General features: G+C 33.9%; 1 protein-coding gene across 1 annotated transcript in view; it reads left to right on the top strand.

Moving 5' to 3' along the window:
• The window catches only part of Svip (small VCP interacting protein), a 64,439-nt gene extending 43,652 nt beyond the window's left edge, over positions 1 to 20,787 (top strand). The window contains exons 3-4 of the mRNA XM_081752094.1: positions 12,887 to 12,941; positions 20,594 to 20,787. Coding sequence (XP_081608220.1) covers positions 12,887 to 12,904 — 18 coding nt within the window. The 3' untranslated portion in view covers positions 12,905 to 12,941; positions 20,594 to 20,787. The remainder of the gene's footprint in view (positions 1 to 12,886; positions 12,942 to 20,593) is intronic.
• The last annotated feature ends 2,447 nt before the right edge of the window (positions 20,788 to 23,234 follow it).

Below are 23,234 nucleotides of genomic sequence, written 5' to 3'. Positions count from 1 at the left end.
TTCTCGTCTGAATTTCAAACAAGGGTGAAAAAAGAAATTTTATAAATGTGGACGGCGCGGTAATTTAAAAAAAATCATAATGCAGAGGGGGATAATCGTTCACAAAATAATTCTTAGCCAAATGTAAATGCGAGTAAAAATAAAAGTAAACCGCAGGGTGCAAACAAACACACACACGAAAATCAAGCTAACGTACAAAATCCTCCGAGCACTTCGAATCAGAATGGTAATTGGTTTCCAGCGTTTAACGAAGGTCCCACTGTGAATAACGCTAACAGTCAACAACGGCAGTTTACGTACCAACAGGGTGGATTTTATCCACAGAGCGCTATTCCTTTAAACTAGTAGCGCCTTCCCACTTGGTTGCAAAGGGGAGGGATTTTAGTCGTGTTAAACAGATTACTTGTATGTGTGCAACAAAAATCACATACAAGCTAACGATAATATAGATAAAATTAATGAAAAGAAAGTAATTACGTGTGAATTAGGTCGCAATACTATAAAAATAAAAATTTTCTTAAACAAACCACCCAAAATTTGTTTATTAAATTGCAAATCGGAATTGTGTTTGTTACAATATAACATTTTTCAAAAAGTGACTAAGTGCTTTATGAATGTGCATTTGCAAAAAGAAAAGCATATTGCCTTATGTGATTTTCTTGAAAGAAAGAGGAACATGAAAAAAAAAGTTATTTTACCTGTACGCATTAAAAACGTAAAGTGTCAGTTCAATTTCTCGTACTTCCAGAGTTGCATGAAGACGTCATACTTGGTGCAAATTTTCTTGAAAAATTAAACAGTCTTACAGATTTTAAGCGAAGTAACTTGCGTGTTGCATTTGAAGAAGTTACTGGTAAAGTACCTTTAATACAAAAAAATAGTAAACAGTATCACTGTAGCTAATGTTAATATAATTAAGCATAAAGTAGCCCCTATTATTGTGTTGTCTAAAATAAAAAAAAAACTTAATAAATTTTACGCATGTGTTTCACAGTCAGTGCGCCGGAACAGTAAAAATAAATAAATAAATAAAGCTAGTAACCAAATAAAATACTTCCCACCAAATTTATACTTTACAGTAAAAAGAAATTATAAATGCAGTTACACGCGCTACGCTGTTTAACAAAAATTAAAAAAAGAAATTTCAGCTGCTATTAAAAGACAAAAAGGTGTTTGCTCGTCTTCCTAGTCTGTGTAATAAATTTCAATACCGTTTTCAAAACTAATACAAATAAACCTATTGTTGCTCGTCCTTACGATATTCCGCACAAATATAAAAAAAAGTGCGTAAAAAATTCGTAAATTATTAAAATAAGGTGTAATCCAGCCTAGTTTGTCTTGTCATCTATTACCGTTGCACGTAGTATTAAAAAAAGTAAAGCTTTGAAAATAGTAACAAATTGTTAAACTTTAAACGTGCATATTAAAAATTCAGCTCTTGGTGTAAAAAAGTTGTCTGACCTCTTTGCTAAGTTTAGTGCTAAACGTATATTAAAAACTTTTAATTTTACCAATTCAAATCAACAATGTGGTATTACCAAAGACTCCATGCAATATTTAGCTTTCTTGTTTAAAAAAAGAAAAAAAACTAATACACGCGTATAGTTTTTAAAGTAAAAAACGAATCATCCATATTGCAGTTGTGTTTAAACAAAGTGTTCCCGTTGCCATTACAAAATAATAATAATAATAATAATAATAATAATAATAATAATAATAATAATAAAGTACATGGACGACGTAGCCCTCGCATGTACAACAGTTGCAAAATTTTTACAGCAGTTAGACAAAGTGCTTAGTTTATTGATTAATGCGAACATGACGTTAAATTTAGCAAAGTGCATTTTTAGTGTAAACAAAATCAATTATTTAGGGTATTACGTTTCTTCAAAAAGCATACAAAAAAAATGTCCAAAATCAGCTGAAGCAAGTAAAAAGTTACCAGTGCCGAAAAACCTAAAGATGTTACGTTCGTTTCTTGGTGGAGTGCAGTGGCATTAAAAATCAATCAAAAATCATGCCGTTATCTCTCAATCCCTTTGTAAGCTCCTAAAAAAATAAAAATAAAAAATAAACATAAAAAAATTGAATTATTAAAGGCTAAATTAGTAAAAAAACGTAAAATTACACGATCCTCAATTCGATAAGTCGTTCTATCTCAAAAGTGATGCCAGCAGATTTAAATTAGCTTGTGCATGTTATCAAATTATTGATGGTAAAAAGTGTGTGCTAAACTATGCAAGCCGTACCCTCAACAAACACTTCGCCATTATTGAGCTGAAATGTCTTGCGTTTGTGTGGTGTATTCACAAGTGGGATGTTTGATTTAAAATATCAAAAATATACATACAAACGAATCATAAAGTTTGGTACAGTTAAGGCGCATGCGTAATTAAAATGCAAGACTTACGCGTTAGTCCCTAAAATTGCAATCTTATGGTTATGAAATTAAATTCATTAGTAAAATGTCTATCACGTTAAGTAACTGTTTATCTCATATGTTACCAACTCAAAAAAAAAAAAAACTTAATGGTAAACGTAAATCTCATTCAGGCTGTTCAGTCGGAAGTGTTCGACTTAGATTCGTCTACAATTGCGAAATTACCATAGAAATGTGATAAATACCGCCCTATTATTAGTTACCTACAAAAAAAAATAATAATAAAATAAAATAAAAATAAATAAATAAAAGCAACAGCGCAAATAAAAGTTCTTTCCGTAATAGTGCTAGAAATTAAGAACAAAATTATACTTTAAAAATGGTATTTTAATGATGAGAAATTTTCATTTCCCAAATAAATTAAAATTGTACCTACCTCCTTGCTTAGTGAAACATATCCTAATTGGCTACCATGATCATTATGGTTACTTCGAATTCATGAAAGTGTTTAATATTATTTCACGTACATTTTACTGAAAAACCATGGCAGTGACATTAAGTCGTACATTCGCAATTGTAAAGTCTGCATGAAAATAAAGGTGGATCATCAGCCAGTAAAGTGTTTAATGCAGTCTGTACCAGCGAAAAGTGTTCGATATCTAGTCTCAGAAAATTTAGTGGGTCCTCTTGCTCGAAGCAAACGTGGTAAAACTTACCTGTTAACTGTGTATAACGTGTATTCTCGTTACTTAGTGGCATATTCTCTTCGCCGTGCAACAAGTGCAAGTATAGCAAAATGTCTTACTAAATTGTACATGCTTCATCTTGGTATTTTCATAAATAACTTGGTAGATAATGGACCTCAATTTATTGGCAAAAAATTTATGCGAGCCATAAAAGCTTATAATATCAAAATACATTATACTACGCCTTACCACGCCCAAGGAAATGTTATTAAAAAATTACATACTAACCTAAAAAAAAATTGCGTATGTTGTGGCGCAATTCTCATTCTTCACAGCCTAAACACGTAGTGCAAGCGTGTTTGCTGTTGAACTATACTATTAGTGCCAATTTGGAAATAGCGCCAGCTAAGTTATATCTTAACATCAAACCAAAAGAGTTTACATTATAATATTTTGGTATTGTGCAAAATAACAACATGATTGACAGAAAAGGCATAAATTAAAATGAAAAGTTAATTATGGCTAATTTACAACAAAAAAATTATCAAGCAACAAAATAAAAAGTTAAACGTTTCTCAAAAAGCCAAAAAAAACTCTGTGTATGAGCAACCTAATAAATAAACGTATAGCAAAACTGTATAAAATGTACCGTAGTCCTTACTTCTTGTATATAAAAAAAAAAAACGTTAAAAACGTATTTAAAATAGTAAATCCGCAAAGTGGTAAATATCTTAAATTTCAAAACGTTTCAAAAATAAAGTTGTAAAAACCAACACCAGCCACTAAAAAATGGCTTAAACTTCTAAAAAAAACATGTAAATGAAAAACAATTCAGTAATATTCTAAAAAAGGCTAGAAAAACCAAACAAAAATTACATAATTCAAAAAAATAAAAATAAAAAAAATCAGTTGTGAATATAAACAACAGAAAACAAAAAGTGCATTCTACATTTGTTAATAATAATGTTTTGTGGTATGTACAACAAGGCTACTTAAACAAACAAAAATTGTTTAATCTATTAAAAAAATACTATCATTAGTAATAGTAAACGTGTAAAGTTAAATATAATGATATATTAAAAGTTATTAAAACATTTATGTATTTACTAAAATATTCCTTTTGTTGTTAAAAAACATCAAACTTTTACCTCAAAAACCTACAACCACGCTTCGTCTTAAATTTTAAATGCTTTTTTTTGTCTTCTATAAAACTCTATGTAAGTTTCCTAACATGACTTCTTTTTGTTCAATAAGAAATAAATAAATATATTTGGTTTTTGTAGATTGGCACTACTTTACATAGTCATCAATCCATCCCTAAAATGAATACAGATTGGCAATTATAAACTTCTGGAATGCCTCAATATAAGACTCCATCATACGAGTTTATATTGGTTTATTTCCCTCTTCATATTAATATCCATGTAATTACCATCATTAATATTATACTTGTAAGCATATTATGTTATATATATATATATATATATATATATATATATATATATATATATATATATATATATATATATTCAGCATCATATCCTGTATACATATATTTAAGTATCAAATATCAATGTATTGTGTACCGTGTGTTTATTCAATAAAGTTGCATGTAAGAAGCAAAAATTAAATCATATTTTTCGTGCGTAATATGCATAAAAAAGTGTAACAAATAAAACAAATAAAAAATACTTACATTTCTTTTGTTGACCCATCCCAAGTCAACTTCCTCTTAACTCATTGCAATAATCACATGTAACACGTAAAAAACATACATTTGCTATACATACACAAAAAATACAACACACACACACACACACACACATACAAAAAAAAAAAACATTTTCCACTCAAATTCTAAATAACACAAATGCAAAAGCAGCAGCAGCAAATTTAAAAAAAATTTTAATAAAAAAAATTCATACACGCCAAAACAGTTTATATGCAATTAAAAAAAATAAAACAAAATACAAATATTAACACCCTACATTCGTACACAAAAAAGTCCTAAGTAAAAAAACAATAAAAAATATATGCAAAAAACCTCCATTAAACCTAGCCCTATCCAATTAAAAAATAATAAATACAAAAAATCAAATCATCAAGTGTTTATTCAATAAAAAAATGAACAAAAAATATCCCGCCAAATTAAATAATAATGTAAACAGTGCTGTGTATGCAAACAGTAAACAGTATAAATAATGTGTTTTCATAAACAGTAAAGTGTTATTCTTCAAACTAAAATACAAATTATATTTTAATAATCGAAACTAATATATATATATATATATATTCATTTTAATGTTTATCTACTTATCTTTCAATTAATTACAACACTAAAAGTGTTAAGTGTTTATAAGTTAAAGTTTATTCATCATTTGAAATGTTTTTCTCATTTTATTCATATTATGTTGCAATATTCTAGTATATGTGTTAAATATCCAGTTATCAACCAAGTGAACATGCATTTAAATTATTATTTTAACTATAATAAACAAGTATACATGTATACTTTATTATATATCATATAACTTTAATAAATACAACATTAACTCCAAGTGCTTGTGCAAACTGTAACTTAGACAGTGTATATTCAAAATAACTTACAGTGTGTCCCCGTTATACGCAAGTATAAACAATAAGTGTTGCCAAAGTTCTTAAGGTAAACGCATCTCTTGAAAACTTTACCTATCAGCTGTTCGGGGATCATTTGTAATAAACTTATTTATGCATTATTTTTTATGTGCCCAGCTCAAACAATTTAATCACTTTAATTTAAAGGCTGATATATCTTCGGGCATAGCGTAACTATTCGTTGTACGTTCTCATAATGGATATATCAACAGTAAAGCAAACAATAGCAATCATCGGCCTTGGCTGCCGCCAGCAGCCAATCACAGTCCTACCTGTGCTTACATCAACTTAGTAGGTAAAACTCACGTGAGCAGCAAAAACAAAACAAAACAAAAAATGCATAACGTAACCAGCACTTGGGCGCCAAAAGCAAAACAAAAACAAGCAACTTAGAAAACGCTGCTCGTAATAGTTCAAGTCATTACCGTATGTGTATATCAATCACTAATTTCACTTGTATTAACCATCCACATATTATAATTTCTTAAAATTGTTTTCCTGTTATTAAACAAATGTAAGTATATCATAATTTAAAAATAAAGCCCTTATTTTATAAATATCTCGTTGCATCAGTTTAATTAAATATCGTTACCTCGTGCGGCTTCAGGGTGTTATGCGTGGTGCAATATATTAATACAAATATTTTATTGTTTTATGTTCTCTTTCAATTCAAATAATGCTAAAGCTTTGTTCTGTTTATAAATTTACAGTTATTATTTAAATCTTTGCCTACGAATTATTAACAATAAAAAAAGCTATTACTCTAGTAATAACTTGTTTCGTCGTTAATGCTCAAGCAAACTATTCAATCAATAACTACCTAATATAATGCTTACTCTATCTAAATTTCTATCCTATAAAATAAACTCCAATAATTTTAGTGAGTGATCAAACTTGTGTGTGGTTTCGCGTTGTAGTGATGGAACAATTCTTTTACGATTAACGAGTTCTAGATATTTCTATATTATGGGTTCGTTCCAACTCTCTAATTGCCGACAGTACACATTCGAATTGATAGATTGGTCCTTGGTACGCGTTGGGAATTAATATAGTTGTAAGGGTTGAAAGTGCTTAGTTTCTGAGATTGAATCTTAGTTCATAAATCAGTTTTTTTGAAATTATAGTAAAAGACGGTAGTTTATTCATATTTCGTACATTAGAATAGTTTTGGACTTTGTCTACCGCTGAAAACAATTCAGTGTGATAGAAGGAGCTAATTAATGTATAAATATGTTAAGGATACAGTCAAATAGTTCTAGGAATAACTAATATACAGGATATAGTTCATACTTCACCTTTCATCATTTACGACTAAGGTTCTAGTTAGTAATTATCTAATTGTGCTTATTGTACACTAAGGTTTACTACGGTAGAATACCTTTAAAATATCCACCATAAGAAAAGCATAACCTTCTTCTGATGAATGTCTGCCTTCAATGTTGTTTGAGGCAAGTTATCACGTCGAAACCAAGACCATTTGCGCACCACACTTCACTTTTCATTACCAGTTAGTTACCAATCACTCAAGAAGAAAAAGGTTTCGTCACATTTAATGAGCTTATCACAGCTTTTTATACGTGTTGTCAAATGTACTTGTTTGGCATTCTAATAACACTCTCAGAAATTCTAATAATCATTTTACTTATAGGTTTATGCAATTTCTGAATACCACTTGCAATTCCGAGCTTTCGACTCTCCCTTGGAGTCTTAGTCGCGGAGGATAAAAACAGGAGGGGAAAAAATCAGGTAAAATAAAAGGAACGGACAGGCTAAAAGAATGCTAGAAGTACCTTGTCAGGAAAATCAAATGATGAATACACGGATTGCGTTATGATGGGATTAATTTGCACATTTTTTTTTTTTTTTTTTTTTTTTTTTGTGGAAGGTTGCCAACTCAGGTTGGTGTTTTTATTAATATGTCAATACTGCTTTCCATTCATCACATAACCATCCTCTGTCTAAATTTAACTTTTTTTTAATATACAAATTTTCGACACTAGTTTTTTTACTTCATTTTTAAATTCCATTAATTCTTTTAAATCTTCTATCCTGTGTTATGTCCCTTATTAGACAAATTTGACACCGAACGTTCCGCTTTAGCATCCGTAAGGAGTTCCTTAACATGCGCCTTGAGGCGTTATTTAGTCTTGTCTATGTAAATCTCATGGCAACTATATTTTATTTCATAGATACCTGATTTCTCATTGAGATCTGTGTAATAACTCTTAAATTGAATGATATTCTTCTCTACAATTTTTTAGTGTTCAAAGCAGTACGGAAATCGTGCTGCGTAAAAAATTTTGATCTCGAATTATTGGGGCTAAAAATGAAGGGCATTATGCAGAGTCGTTTTGTAACGTGATTAGTGCCATACTAAAGACTTAGACTAAGATATGTTTCCTGCAGTAGTGAGAGCTTTAGTATGACGCTAATAATGCGTCAAAACGACTCTGCATAAGGCGGGAAGTGTTTAAAAATGTTTTTATTCATTTTAAAATAACAAAGTTAAAAATAAAGAGGGAATGATTAAGTAATGAATGGAAATCAGTAATTACAAAATCTGCATAACAATAAAAATACGAACGTGAGTTGACAATCTTCCACAAAGGAACAAAAGAATGTGAAATTAATCCCGCCATAACGAAATCCGTATGTAAATCATTTGGTATTAAATCTGCGTATTTCACAAGGTGTTTCCAGCATCGCTCTACCCTGGTAAATGCATTCCTTTTATTTTTCCTGGTGTTTTTCTTTTTCTGCGTAGACCTATAAGCAGAATGACTTATGTATCAAAGCTTCTTCAGGTGGACGTTAACACTTGCTTTCTGCAACCTCTCGTGTCGTACGACGTGGTTTTACTCAGTCATTGCCTTTGTCATCATTAACCTCGATGGGACTGCTGACCGAAAAGCATCGTTAAGATCAAAATCATTAACACGGAATTTCGTGAACTGAACCATCATTGGCACTGACATTTATGTAGAACAGTGCCACCATAAATTTTACGTAACCTTTCGTAAGCTTGACGCCCTTTCTTCACTTTGCGGAAATAAAACAGTAAATTATGGCGAAAGTGCACTGTTTGGTTTTCCTTCTTGAACTTGTAAAATCTGCAAAATCAACCAACTAATTTATTTATTTTTTATTTTTTTTTAAAAGTATTTATTTTATTTATTTGTTTGTTTGTTTCTTGGAATGAAACTACAATTTTTTCCTACCAAATTTAGATGCCAGTGATCTAATACTTCCAGAAATGAGCTAGTGTCAGTGTCATCTCTTCTAAAAGTATGTCCTGACTTTTCCGACAATTTAATAATAATAAGAAAAAGAAGTCATTTTAAAGTTCGTATACCGTATATTCATTATATTTCGGCATATTCCCATGTCATTCCAGTGTAGGTTTAGTGATCGGTAATATTAAAATCAACTTAGTCACTTCTAAGAAATGGGTGTTGAAACTTTGCTCAAAAGAAAACTTAAAACAGAATTATTATGTCTTAATTGAGATTTTGTTTCATTCATTAGTGAGACAGTTTAACTGTTAAAACATGGTGCTAAGGTAGAATTAAGTGTTGTCAGCAATAAATGACACAAAAGGTTCTCTGATTACCATCTGGTTATTAATAATTTTTCATTGGTAATTGGAAATGTAGGGGAAAATGTTACTATCTATGCGTGATTAGCATTAATTCACAGTCATCGTTAAAAAAAGACAAAAATTAATTCGAAGAAAGATTTTTGCCTAATATAACTTTATGACCAAACAGAGGAAGACTTTTTTTTTTTTGTAATATACATATGGTTGTCAAAATAATGGAAATACAAAGGATGTGTAATTAGAGGATATGCTCATAGCTATTTTTATCCCAGTGAAGCTGAGAAACAGCTGAGCATCGCTAAATCTAAATGGCTGCTCTGTTTCCTGTTTTAATGTTCACTCAAAACAGTAGGTTCTCCGTATGTGAACATGTGGTGTTTCTTGCATTTATTTATATTTAAACCTTCGCTTTAACGTGACATTTGCAGATTACAAGTGTATAAACAAAAGTGACAAGATATTACCAGCAGTAAGCTTTCACAGTGAAGAAAATCACAAAGGACACCTTGTTCTAGTATTCTCATTTTAATATTCGTATTAGCTTATATTAATATTATTATTCGTCCATTCTTTCTTGCATTATTTTTCCAAGGTTTTAGTTATAATGATTTAACTAAAAATGGAATTATATTTTCAATTATATGTAGTACCTCATAGGTCTTTCCAGAAGTACTGACTACAATTATTGTTGAAAAGGGCATTAATTGATTTCGGCAGCAGAACATTTCACGGTTTCATAATCTTAAAAGGTGTTTATATATATATATATATATATATACATATATATATATATATATATATATATATATATATATAGAGAGAGAGAGAGAGAGAGAGAGAGAGAGATAAAAATCGTGACACATATTGAGCTTTAAGTGTGAATATGTAGGGGTGCTGGAAAATGGTATTATTCTCGTTTTTTTCTATCATTAACATTAACGTTCACCATATAATACAGTGCATCTACTACCGTTTCAGTATCTCTCAAATTCATTTGAAGCAATAGCACCAAAAACATGAAAAATACTAGTTAACTTACTTTATATTGTATGTACCAATTAGAAAAGCTCATATATCTCGTGTAGAATAGAAGCTTTATACGCAAGCAGGAAACATCTGGCGGAAGAGGACCAAACAGAAATAAACACCTGGAGAGTGCCTTCAGCACTGTTCCTATCAATTCTTGGACCATGTAATCTGCATCCGAGTCAAGCAGTTTGGGTTGCCTATCTAAATATAGATACTATGGCTTACTCTACGTATACATACTATAAAACTTTACTCTCAAATCCCTTCACACTCTAGCCGAAAAATCTCCTTAGTACGCGGTGAAAATCTATATGTGTAGATAATTTGGTGACTCCTTTCTGTGCGAAAATCTGATGTCAGGCACATACATTCTTTTATATATTAGTATAAGTAAGTGTATCTACTCTCATCAATTCTTATTTTTCAACGTAGTTCCTTTGACGTTGAATGCAAGTATTCCACTACTTCGGATACTACGTTGGAAGAGGTTAAGATTGTATCCACTCGTACACCACATTTTTCACCTCTTCATCACTATTCCCATCGCTTCCTCCCAATACTTGTCTCCCATCGCTTCTTTGAGTGGTTCCAACACATGAAAGTCACTAAGGGCAAGATCTGGCAAGAGGGTGGATGAATGACACTCAAACTTGATGTCATTGATAGTCTCAACGGTCAAACGGGCAGTATGCGGTTGGACGGTGTCATGCAGTAGGAGGACACCTGAGGACAGAAGTCTCCGCAGTTAGGGCAAATTTGATTTTTCAAGAAGTTTGAATACGAGGCACTGGTTACTGTCACTCCTTTTTCCATGTACTCTGTTTCAGAATTACTCCCTTTGCATCCCAGAAGAGAGTGAGCATGACCTTTCCTGCTGAAGGTTGAGTGCAAATTATTTTGGTTTCGCTAAGAGCTATACCGCCATTCCTCGCTTGCTTTTTTTGTTTCTGGTTGATGATAGTGAACCCAGGTCTCATCGCCTGTAAATCCTGTTCAGAAATGCACCACCCTTGGCGTTGAAACGACAAAATTTCTTCACAGGCTTCGACGCGATGGTCTTTCAATTCAGCTGTCAACCCATTTTGCAGACCTTATTCAAATGCAGAATATTATGCACAATGTGTTGAGCCGCCTATTTTCCTTTACAAGTTGTTCCGCTAACGCAATGTTTTCGTCGGTCGCTACGCGGTGAGTCTGTCCCTGTCGAGGAGCATCCTCCACAGATGTTATGCCACTTTTAAACTTCCTACACTACTCATATACTTGCTGCAGGGACAAACACGAATCACCATACTTTGCTATCATCCTGCGATGAATTTCAATTGGTTTCACACCTTCACTGCTCAAAAACCGGATCACCAAACACTGTTCTGACAAGGTGCATGCGGCCATCTTGATACGGACGCTGCCGCGTTCGTCGTTCTTCCAGCAACACTCTGTCACCTGGTGGTCATTAAGTGCAACTCTAGGCATATTACTGCCACGTATCGAAGCTATCGTCCAACTTTACGGCATTTGATTGCATTTTTAATATATATATGCAAATAGAAGTTCATATGTAAACATTACATGTAAGGTAATGGGAGAACATACATATTACCATAAAGATATAGCACGAGAAAAAAGACGAAAATATTTTGGCGTTTCAAACGTGTTTTATTGTCAGTTGCTACAGTATACAATAGTACAGGGCAGGAACACGTACCTGCGACATCTGGAAGTCCCTGCCATCTTGTGGATTCTTGGGGAGACTTCTGATGCCATGAAATGCACGTAGTTTGTAATGTACTATTGCATACAGTTGCAATTGACAGAAACACTTTTGGAACATTTTTGTCCGTCTTTTTTCTCGTGCTATATCTTTATGATGGTGTGTGTGTTCATCCATCTCTCTACATGTAATGTTTATATATGAACTGACCAGTGGCGTATTTAGGGGGGGCTTCCGGGCTTAAGCCCCCCCCGAAATCTTACTATAGTAGAGTATATGAAATATCTTGCAGAATTTTCACATTTTCAGGCAAAGCCCTCCCCGAAAGTTAGCAAAGCCCCCCCCCCGAAAGAAAATCGTAAATACGCCACTGGAACTGACCTTCCATTTGAATATTTCAGAATTCTTTAATTCTGTACCATTTCCGGGGAATAAAATAGTTGCCATGAGTTTTTCAATGGCCCTTGTATATATATATATACACGAGGGCCATTGCAAAACTCATGGCAACTATTTTATTCCCCGGAAATGGTACAGAATTAAAGAATTCTGAAATATTCAAATGGAAGGTCAGTTCATATATATATATATATATATATATATATATATATATATATATATATATATATATTGTTTGTATGAAATCCTTCCAAGATTAGAATTGCTTGTCTATAGTGAGAATTAGAGGAACTTGCTAATATATGTTATTCACTGTCTTCCATTTGGTGCTATAAGAGAGATAAGAATGTTTGTGCTAAATTTCTGAAGTGACTATTGAAAATAAATATTCTAGTTATATATATATATATATATATATATATATATATATATATATGTATTTGTTTCAGTGGCAAGTGGACAGATAACTGAAGAGATATTCTGTAAATAATAAAATTAAATTTCGTAAGTATTTTAATTTATATTCAAATTTCATCATTTACATGCTAATCATATTCTTAAGTTAGAAATCAAAACGATACGATTCTTGAGAAGCTAATAACTAAGGCTTGGATTTTTATCCTGGATCTTTTCACATGTCTAATTAAATATAAACACGAACACTACTCTTGTGAACACGAAAATACGGTTTTTATTAGTGCTATAAATACATATTTGAACCAAATATTAGCATTAGATCATATTTTGGTCCGGAAGAGGTATCAGAGCATATTTTGGACATATTGTAGGCGGATTTCACTTATTGGTCAGAAGTATATTTGCAAGTATTGGCAACGAGGTTCTATAGAGCTATTGTCTTACAAGCAGTTGGTGTTTTTAATATTATTTGAAGGAATCAGAGTGATGGGGTCAAAGTTGTTGACCTGCCTTAGCATCTGTCACTTTGAGAACAGAAATTGCCATCTCAGCTTCTGGCTATCTTAGTTTCTCTCTTCTCCCTACAAAAGTACCTGAAAGTTCAGTTTCTTTGTTGCGTATTGGAAAGTATTTCAGGCATTCCAGGAGAGACTTCAAGTACATGGGAGATTAAAATAGCACTGAGAAAATACTGGTAAGCCACATTAATCACGATCGGAGATCCAGGGAGAATTTCCACCTGGGCCACCTTCTGAAATCATTACTGGTACGTACGATAAGATCCATCCTCTTTTTCTGTTACACTGAAAGTACGGGTATTTTTCAAGTATGAAAGATATTTCACATTTCTCAAAAGGATTTTGTCATAGATTCTGGCATCACTGAGTCAATTTTCAAGATGTCTAAAGCCAAGTGTTCTAAAAAGTAAGTATGAAGTTGCGTACTTCTTTAGCAGTAGTGTCATTTCAACATTTGCTTTGTGTGGGGAGGGGAACTGTGCTATGATATATATTATCCCCATTCCTGCAGCCACAAAGACGCCTGCCTGTTTTAGATTATTTTTAAGGTAATATTTTCCATTTGTTTAGGGCATAAATGCATGCTGCATATTTTCAGTCATAGAAATTTGAGCCCTACTAATTCTGTTTCTTGTTATTGTGTTATAGCGTGTAGTGATTTCTCTGTGTAGTGTTCATGCCTTCAATAAATATGGTAGGGTATACCTGTACTTATCAATCTTATTTTTGAACAGATAGTGGTACTCCACAAATAACGAAAAATATGTTAATCAAGACTTTATCGTTTGTTCTTCCTTAATGTCGAAGAATCGGGAAGGGAGTTTAGAATTGTATTTTTTTTAAAATACACCGAATTTCACACTGTCCACTTTACTCAGAGGAATGTCAGTTTAGATAAATAGCTCACATACAGATGGTGATCAGAAAAATGGAAATACCTGTAGTTGGCAACACGTCAGATGTATTGGTTGGCAGTGGTTTCGTGGCGCCCGCAGCGCCGGACCGCTGGTGGTGGTGTGTTAGGTCGGTCTCCATACTACGTCAGGCGCAGTGGAACAGCAGTGTCCAGTGGCTGCAGCAGACGGAGGTAGTGTAAAATGGGAAACCTCTCAGATTTTCAAAGAGGGCAAATTGTTGGTGCGCGGTTATGTGGAGTGAGTGTGACGGCAGTGGCTACTGTGTTAGGTGTGTCGCGTGGGACAGTGTCGAAGGTGATGACGGCCTACACAACACAAGGGAAAACCACATCGGGGAAGCGGAACAGTGGGCGGAAGATGATCATGAGTGACAGGTCACGCCGGGTATTAAAGCGCATTGTCACGCAGAACCGTCGTGCCACTGTGGTGCAAGTGACGGAGGAACTCAATCAGCACCTCCCCCACCCTGTTTCGACAATCACAGTCCACCGCGAATTACATGACATGAACTTATGGGGTTGTTTTGCACGGGCCAAACCGCTCATCAGGGACCATAACGCTTTTGCACGCCGCAAATGGTGCCGCGATCATGCAACTTGGACCGTTGAGGACTGGAAAGTGTGATATGGTCTGATGAGTCATCCTTCACCCTATTCCCAACCACGAGCCGTGTTTATGTGTGGAGAACGCCCAAAGAAGCTTATGATCTGCAGTGTTTCCGCCCAACTGTGAAACATGGCGGCGGTTCGGTGATGCTGTGGGCCGCTATATCATGGTTTTCATTGGGTCCTGTGGTCACACTTAGCGGACGAATCACTGCCAACGATTATGTCGCAATTTTAGGAGACCACTTGCATCCTATGGTCCGGATGTTGTTCCCGGACAATGACGCCATCTTCCAGGATGATAATGCACCCATTCACACAGCTGGCATTGTTGCAGCGTGGTTTAAGGAACATCGGGATGAAGTTCAACACCTCCCCTGGCACGCCCAATCCCCAGATCTCAACATAACTGAACATCTGTGGTCCGTCTTGGAAACACGACTCCGGCGACGATTTCCACCTCCATCCTCTCTCACAGAACTGGCCGATGCCCTGCACGAGGAATGGTGTAAAATTCCACTTCCTACCATTCACGACCTCTATGCCTCCATCCCACGTCGCATCAAGGCTGTTCTGAAGGCGAAAGGTGGCCCGGCACCATATTAATTTGGTAAGTTGCAGTTTCGTTCAGGTGTTTCCATTTTTCTGATCACCATCTGTATGTCTTCTAAAAACACAGAATGATTTGATGTTTCAAACTCAACCCAGTGAGTTTTTCGTTCGCATATAGCCTTAGTTCACGCTTTTATTTCGCCCTTCGTATCTTGACGGACAAAATTGCTTTACTAGTTAATGACGACTGCTTTGAAACCAAATGCAGAGTATGAGAATTAAATCTGACATATCTGTAGTTTGGTGTGGAGAAGAAACAAAATTGCGAACCAAAAGTTTAAGAACAACTCAAGTTATTAATACAAACTATGCCAAAGATTATTTGACTTATATCATGATAAAAGAAATACGAAAGAAGTTTTCAAACATAGAAAAATAACGTAGCATTTTGTAAATGGAGGCAAAGAAACCTAACATAAACACACTAAAGACGAATCATTTGACGATCGTGATTCAGATGTCAAGGTACTCAACCAGTAATCTGAAGTCCTCGGATCGGAACCACGGTGTAAATATATGTTTTTATAATTTCGAATTTTTGCTGGCGATTGATCAGCGATGAGACGTTTTATTATCGTAAGATATGTGAATATTTGGATGTTGCAATGTTTGAATTATCAAATCTTCAGTAATAATAATAATAATAATAATAATAATAATAATAATAATAATAATAATAATAATAATAATGGTATTAAAATTTTTAAAGTTGTCCTAAAATTAGGCAAAACTTACAGAAGAGTCGGGATTACGGGGAGGAGGTCCGGACCCCGAGGACACACTTCGGCAACTACCCGAATATTAAACGAAAGCGTTCCACTAAAGTTTCATGTAGAAAGTATTCTACTGTGCGTTTTAAGGAAAAGTAACTGTAATAAAAAATAACTGAATCACTGAAAAGTAAGGCATATAGTGAACTAGTTTGTAGGATATGCAGAAAGAATTATAAAAACTTACTACAAAATTACCTGCACAGACCATAATTCGATGAGCTCCGGAATATAAAGTAACAAAATAGTATATGAGATTCAGTCTACAGAGTAATTGTTAATTAAAGAATGGACATACACTATTTCGAGAATCGAGATAAGACGAAAAATTTCTATGATACTTTTTGTGTCGTATCAATTCTCATCTCCAAAGCGAAACGATAATTTGAGTTAGCGTTGTTCCGTCTCGAATTTAAAATGTTAATTTTCGTCTCGATTTGTTTGTTTTAGGAACGAGATGAGAAATTCCTCTTTTCGTGGGCAACACTAATCAGAACCGCAATATTCTTCTCAAATGTCACGTTTCTGCTTATAATGGTATGACCTGAGCGATGATGAGCTCCTAACTTTTCATCTTTTACGAGATATTATTATTATTATTATTATTATTACTAAAGATTTGATAATTCAAATTTTGAAACATCCAAATATTCAAATATCTTAACATAATAAAACATATGTCGTTGCCAGTCAATCGCCACCAAAAATTTTAAAGTAAAAAAGTATATTTACACCGTAGTTGCGATCCGAGGACCTCCAGATTACTAGTCGAGCGCTTTGACCACAACCACAATCACTACGCGCAAAATGATTCGTCTTTAGTGTTTTTATATTAGGTTTCTTTGCCTCCGTTTACAAATTGCTACGTTATATTTCTTTGTTCTAAAACTTCTTTCGTATTTCTTTTATGATGCTACAAGTCAATAATCTTTGGTTGTCAATAAAATTGAGTTGTTCTTAAATCTTTGGGTCACAATTTTGTTTCTTCTCCACACTAAACTACAGAAATGACAGATTTAATTCTCATTCTCTGCATTTGGTTTCAAAGCAGTCGCCATTAACTGGTAAGCAATTTTGCCTACCACTATACATGCTATTAAATAGTAAATATTCTTTCACCTACAACTGCCATACCACACACTTTACGTAGAGAATAGAGCCATCCGTGATAAAAACCTTTTCACCGCCGAATTCAAACACAAAACGATTTAGTTTGGAACATGTACCTTCTTTAACTTTCAGGATTTAGGAAGTACCTTCTTTAACTTTCAGGATTTAGGAATATCAAAGCTGCACTCTGTACAAAACTGTCTGCCTCAACTGTTAGTCTAGTTCTCACATGATCTAAAAGTATCAACAAAGTTGAAAGCCAGCCTCTATAGAAATAGAGGTCAAGGCGATCGGGCGAAAGGGAAGAGAAACAGGTTTCATACAAAAATTAAAACTGGACAACGCAGAATTTGAAGAAAGGAAAACCTGAATGTTTCTTTTTCTTTAGGTGAAGTGAATTTAACGTTAAAAACATTGTACTGTGTTCATTTTTATTAAAAGAAAAGCCCTTAAGCTGTTAAAAGATATGCAGTTAAAATAACGATTGAATACTAAAATTGCACCTAAATATGCATAAATGTTAAAAAATGCAATTATAAACAGGAATTATTTTTAAAAGATGCCAAACCAAATGTGCTTTAAATCACTCGGTTTTTAATGAAACAAATTGTATCATAATGTACAGGTTTCTGTTCATGAGGGAAAGAGATAGAAAACCATAGAAATCGTAAACCTAGTAATGAGTATAAAATATTGTAATTATCTATCTTGTGTAGTATATAGTATGGTCTGTTTGGTATGTAAATATTATTCTACTTCCTATAAAGTGATGCATAAAGTAAGATATTATGTATTATTGTTTATTCATATAGTAGTGATATAAAATGTGATTGTCCAACTAGTACGAGAAGTGTTTGGTATATCCGTCCGTGACTTCGAAATGAAAGAATTCTTTCATACTGAACATCATGTTTTTTCGATTAGCCTTCCATTTTTTTCGATTAACCTTCCATTTTTTTCGATTAGCCTTCTTTTACCTCGGTAATTATTCAGCGTTTTCCCAACATTTTTATGCCTTCCGAACAATAGGATTTGTCAATTGCTGCCAAATAGGCGTTCGTATCAAGCATGATCTTATCATCAAATGCAAACTGTTTTCCAGCGAGTCAAATCTTCAGTTCACGAAAAAGGTCAGAGGCGATAAAATTTGGAGAATATGGTAGTTGAGGTAGCAGTTTGTAGTCAGTTCAACAGTTTCAATCGTAACACTTGCAGATGCATAGGCCTTGGCATTGTTCTGGTGAAAGTTTTTTTTTTTTTTTTTCTAAATGGGGTTATTTTTTCATCAGTTCCTTGTAACACCTATTAAATGCGGAGGCCGTTTTCTAGGTAGTTTATGAAAACAGTGGCATAGGAATTCCAAAAAATCCTAGTAAGATTGCTAGTTGATAGAACAGTTATTACCTTTTCTGAGCACGTTCTTCATTTGAAATATACTGTTTTGACTATTCTTTGCTTTCTGGGTTGTAGCAATGTATTAAAATTTAATAAGCAGTAGCATAACATCTCAAAACTCACTCACTTGAGTTACGCTTCCGTATGTCCAAACACTGTCTCGAAATGTTCATGGGATTTCGCCTTTGAGCAATCATGTCATTCATCTTATCAAAGCGTTCATATATATAAATATTCATAAAGAATGTTAAAAACACGTTTCGACTGAAATGATTACCATTATAGCCTCGTGTATCTTCACCCAATCTTTCAACTCAATATAATGAATTTATTCACCATTTCTTCAGATGTAATCTACTTCGAACGCCTCGTATGTTCAGAGTTGTTGACGCTCGTACGACCACAACGAAACAAGTGAAATGTTTAGCACCTCCTATGACTTGGAGCAATCTTCACAATACTTTTCAAACTTTTTTAAAAATAGTTTTTTATCGCAAAAAGTAGTGCTTAATCAATACATGAAGTTTACTTTTTCCCATATTAAGTACTGTAAAACCTGTTAACTTGGCCATCTCTCTAAGTTGGCCACAAGTCTATGTTGGTATCTTTCCTATGAAAGTTATGTTTTCCGATAAGACATACATTACTTATTACTCTAAAGTTAGGCGCTTATCTATCTTAGAACTTGGCCGCATTCAAGTAACGTTGCTCCTATGCCGCTAACATTAAATGCACCTCTGTTGATACCTGCCTGATCTTTATTCCTTAGAAACGTTTTCTAAACATATTTTACTGTTTCAGGTCAGTAAACCGAACAGTAAGAGGAGAACTTGTCAATTGAAAGTAACTCCTCCAAAAATACAGCAAACGGTGTAAACTCTTTATTGGTTTTATAACTATTGTCGAAAAGTCTATCAATAGATTAGTGCCTTCCTTTTCATATTCTTTATTGTAATAAAGATCATAGATCATTTCATGGTTACCATCAGATTTTTTCGCCACTTCCCCGAATCTTTTCTTTTTTCTTTTTTCTGTGAGGAACTTGCAAAAAATTTGAAGCAATGGCGATCGGATACATGTTGAAGAATGTTAAAAAACGCTACATAAGAAAATAGAAGTCTCCTTGCCTTTATTAGGTAGCTGGTCAGCAACCACTTTTCTGATGCACAAACGATCACGTGTTTCATTGCTGAGAGCTTTGGGCGAGTAAAAGTGGATGTTTCGAGTATTTCCTGGAACCTATATTTTACCTTATTTCATTTATCGTCATATGTGGAGAATAGTAAAGATAAAACAATGTGATGTAGTGTTTTGCAGCTAATTGGTATATTGAAATTACGTATAAAGTATAGTGTGTGAATAACGAAATAAGATAGATGTTTATTTCATAAGATAGTTTCATATTCCAGAAATAAGTTTAACCATGTATTTACGTAGATAATGATTAGTAGCAGCATTACATGTATAAGTGTTTATTACGAGTTACAATAGTATTCGTTTCAAAAATAATTTTATTTTCTGTAAGTTGGTCACCTGTGTAAGTTAGCCACTTTGGAGTGTAACAAATGATTCCAACATAGACAGGTTTCACTGTACTAAACATGCTTTTATTTGGTTTAGAATGCTGGTATAAACAGTATAACAAACGAAAGACAATCAAAATTCAAGTATATTTATTGAAGGATGTCAACTTCAACTAGAAATTTGAACTTGCTATCGGAGTGCATGGACTTGCTAAACGTCCCTCGCATTTTAAATGATTCTATCTTTAGTTTGTTTCCTTTTCAATAATGCAATGTTATTTTATTTCAGAATTGAAGACATGTAATGTGATAAATATTGCAGTAGTCTCTATCCAAGGGACCACACATACTAACTGAATTGAAGTTTTTATGTAATATAAACTTTGTATAAATATGTACATATCAATACAGATGTAATCTAAACTTCATAATTGTAATAAAAAAAAACTATCAATGAAGGAAAGTGTTGTTTTATTACATAAAAAGATAGCTTAGATCTTTTTTGTAAAGATCCATACTGTGTGTATATAATAGGTTTGTAGTATCTGTTGTGTAGTTATTTGTGTTCATCACATACATATTTATGGAAATATACTGTACTTTTAAACATTGAGAGTAGAGACAAGCTTAGTTTCTAAAACTAGAACTATGCATTGGTTTCTCATGTACCAACCTCGTAGTGTATCAGTTTGCCTTTACTTGCCAATGTAATGTGTAGTATTTGGTTTTATGGATATGTTATACAGGGAAAGTAGAAAGTCGATATTGTTTTATTTTGAAACCTGACAGGAAAATGTATAATCTGTTAATAGAAGATGGTAATAGAGGAGAAAGGGGTGCAACATGTAGGGTATATGGCGAGCATGGCTACCATCTTGAATGCAAGTTGAAAATTTAGATAGGATGAATGCAAGTTCGAAATTTAGATAGGAAATCAGACGTGTCGCATAAGTAACACTAACGTGAGCTCAGAATCCAAAAGTACGAGGGTCGTTCCGAAAGTAATGCCTCCTATTTTTTTTTCCCTGGAAACTAATGGAGATACATAAATAACAACAGCACAGCTAAACAGAGCAATATTTCAGCTACAGACTGTCATTTTTCCACATAGTTCCCACCATTCGTTATGCATTTTTGCCAACGATGAACCAGAGCCTGCATGACGCGCTTGTAAAAATCGGAACCAGCTGAGGCTAACCGCTTCCTTACAGGTTTCGACACTTTCGAGTCTTGAAAATGTTCGCCACATCTAGCTTTGTACACAATTCTCTGGTCGTTATCCGGCGATCAGCACGGATGAGTTGATTAAGACGCTCTTCATTGCGAGGGATGGCATCTGTGCAGGGTCGACCGGGCCGTGGCTTGTCATGAGCACCCTCTTCACCACCTTGAAAATACCGTACCCATCGCCTCACATTGCTCATGTCTATTGTATCATCTCCATAAACTTTAACCAAGCGTCGATGGATTTCAATTTGCGTAATTCCTTCAGCAGTGAGAAATTCAATCACACATCGTTGTTTTATACGCACGTCCATATCAGGCTCCATATTGGAACACTCCTATGCTGGCGCCAACTACCGCAGAATAACGGGACCAGCTGCAAATAAAAGAGGAAGGTTCAAGTATTAGCACTACACCAATGACGTCTGGCATGGACATACACAGTCAAAAAAAAGCCTTAATTTAGGAACGACCCTCGTATGTAATTCAGGATTCAAAACTGAACTTTTTGATTCCCTTACTTCAGACGACGAAAATCTTTGGCAATGTACCACAGACCGTTTGCTAATACCGCAGTCTAGTATTATGCTAAGGGACAGCGGTTGTGGCGTTTGAAGGCTGCACTCCGAGTTCCCTTTAAACGCTGCTATTAAATGAAAGGGCTTAGGTGATGTCACGTCTTTGTACACATTTGCGTCAATTATACACGAAGGAAGCAGAGACAAAATGTATGTATATGTTATCTACTTGCGCTGTAGTACGTCTTTAGACACACGCTTTTACTACGCGGCAACGTCACTTCACAGCATTTATTTCATTTGCCTAGTCAACACGCCACCGATTGTGTCCTACGTTTCAGTTTACAACGCAAACAGTGGTACATAAAGATCGTTTTCAAAAACGTTTACAAAAAAATAATTAGTTAAAATATATATTTTGGTCACTAACCTTTTATTTTGAAAATGAAGGATGGCACTGTTTCTTCCGAGAGTTGTTAAAAAAAGTTTTGCGGTTGGTTAAGTATAAATATTCATCGGCCAACACATTTTATATTTAGACTTAATGGTTTTCATTTGAGGCCAGGTTGCTTCAGAAAGGTAGGTTGAGGCAGAGAATGCTAACAGACGAAGAGCTGCTACTTCTCTCCATAAAGAAGGGACGAAAAAAATGTTTTCAGACCTCTTTCCTTCATGAAAATATCAGTTTGTAGTCTCAATAGTTTATTCTCTACATACTTTTCACTGCAGGTAGGCAAAGTCAAATGAGAAAGAACAAACAAACAAATATGCAAAGAACAAACAAATGAGAAAGAACATAGAAATGTAATTCATTCGATTGCTTCTATGTTTATTATTTCTCGTTTGGTGTGTGAGATTTCAGGTAATATCTAAAACTTTCTAAAAACATTTCGTGATCTATGCAGTATTCAGCGGCGATCGACTGTTTGGTTAACCCGGCTGTAATTCTTTCTTTAACCGACCTTAAAAAAATACAATTATCAGTTTGAGCTCCTTGTATGTATGTATGTTTTTTCGCGATTATATCGAGAACCATTGATCATACTTCGATGTGGATTTCACTGATTGAATAAGCTATTCCCAGCGAAGGCTTTTACGTATAAAATATGAGAAACTTTATGATAACTAATTAATTATAAAAAAATTAATTACTGCAATTTCTGATAAAAATAGTATTCCAAAATGTGT

Source organism: Thermobia domestica, chromosome 3, assembly GCF_964235325.1.
Source record: "Thermobia domestica chromosome 3, izTheDome1.hap1.1, whole genome shotgun sequence".
NCBI classification, from domain to species: domain Eukaryota; kingdom Metazoa; phylum Arthropoda; class Insecta; order Zygentoma; family Lepismatidae; genus Thermobia; species Thermobia domestica.
This window is presented reverse-complemented; position numbering and strand designations above follow the sequence as displayed.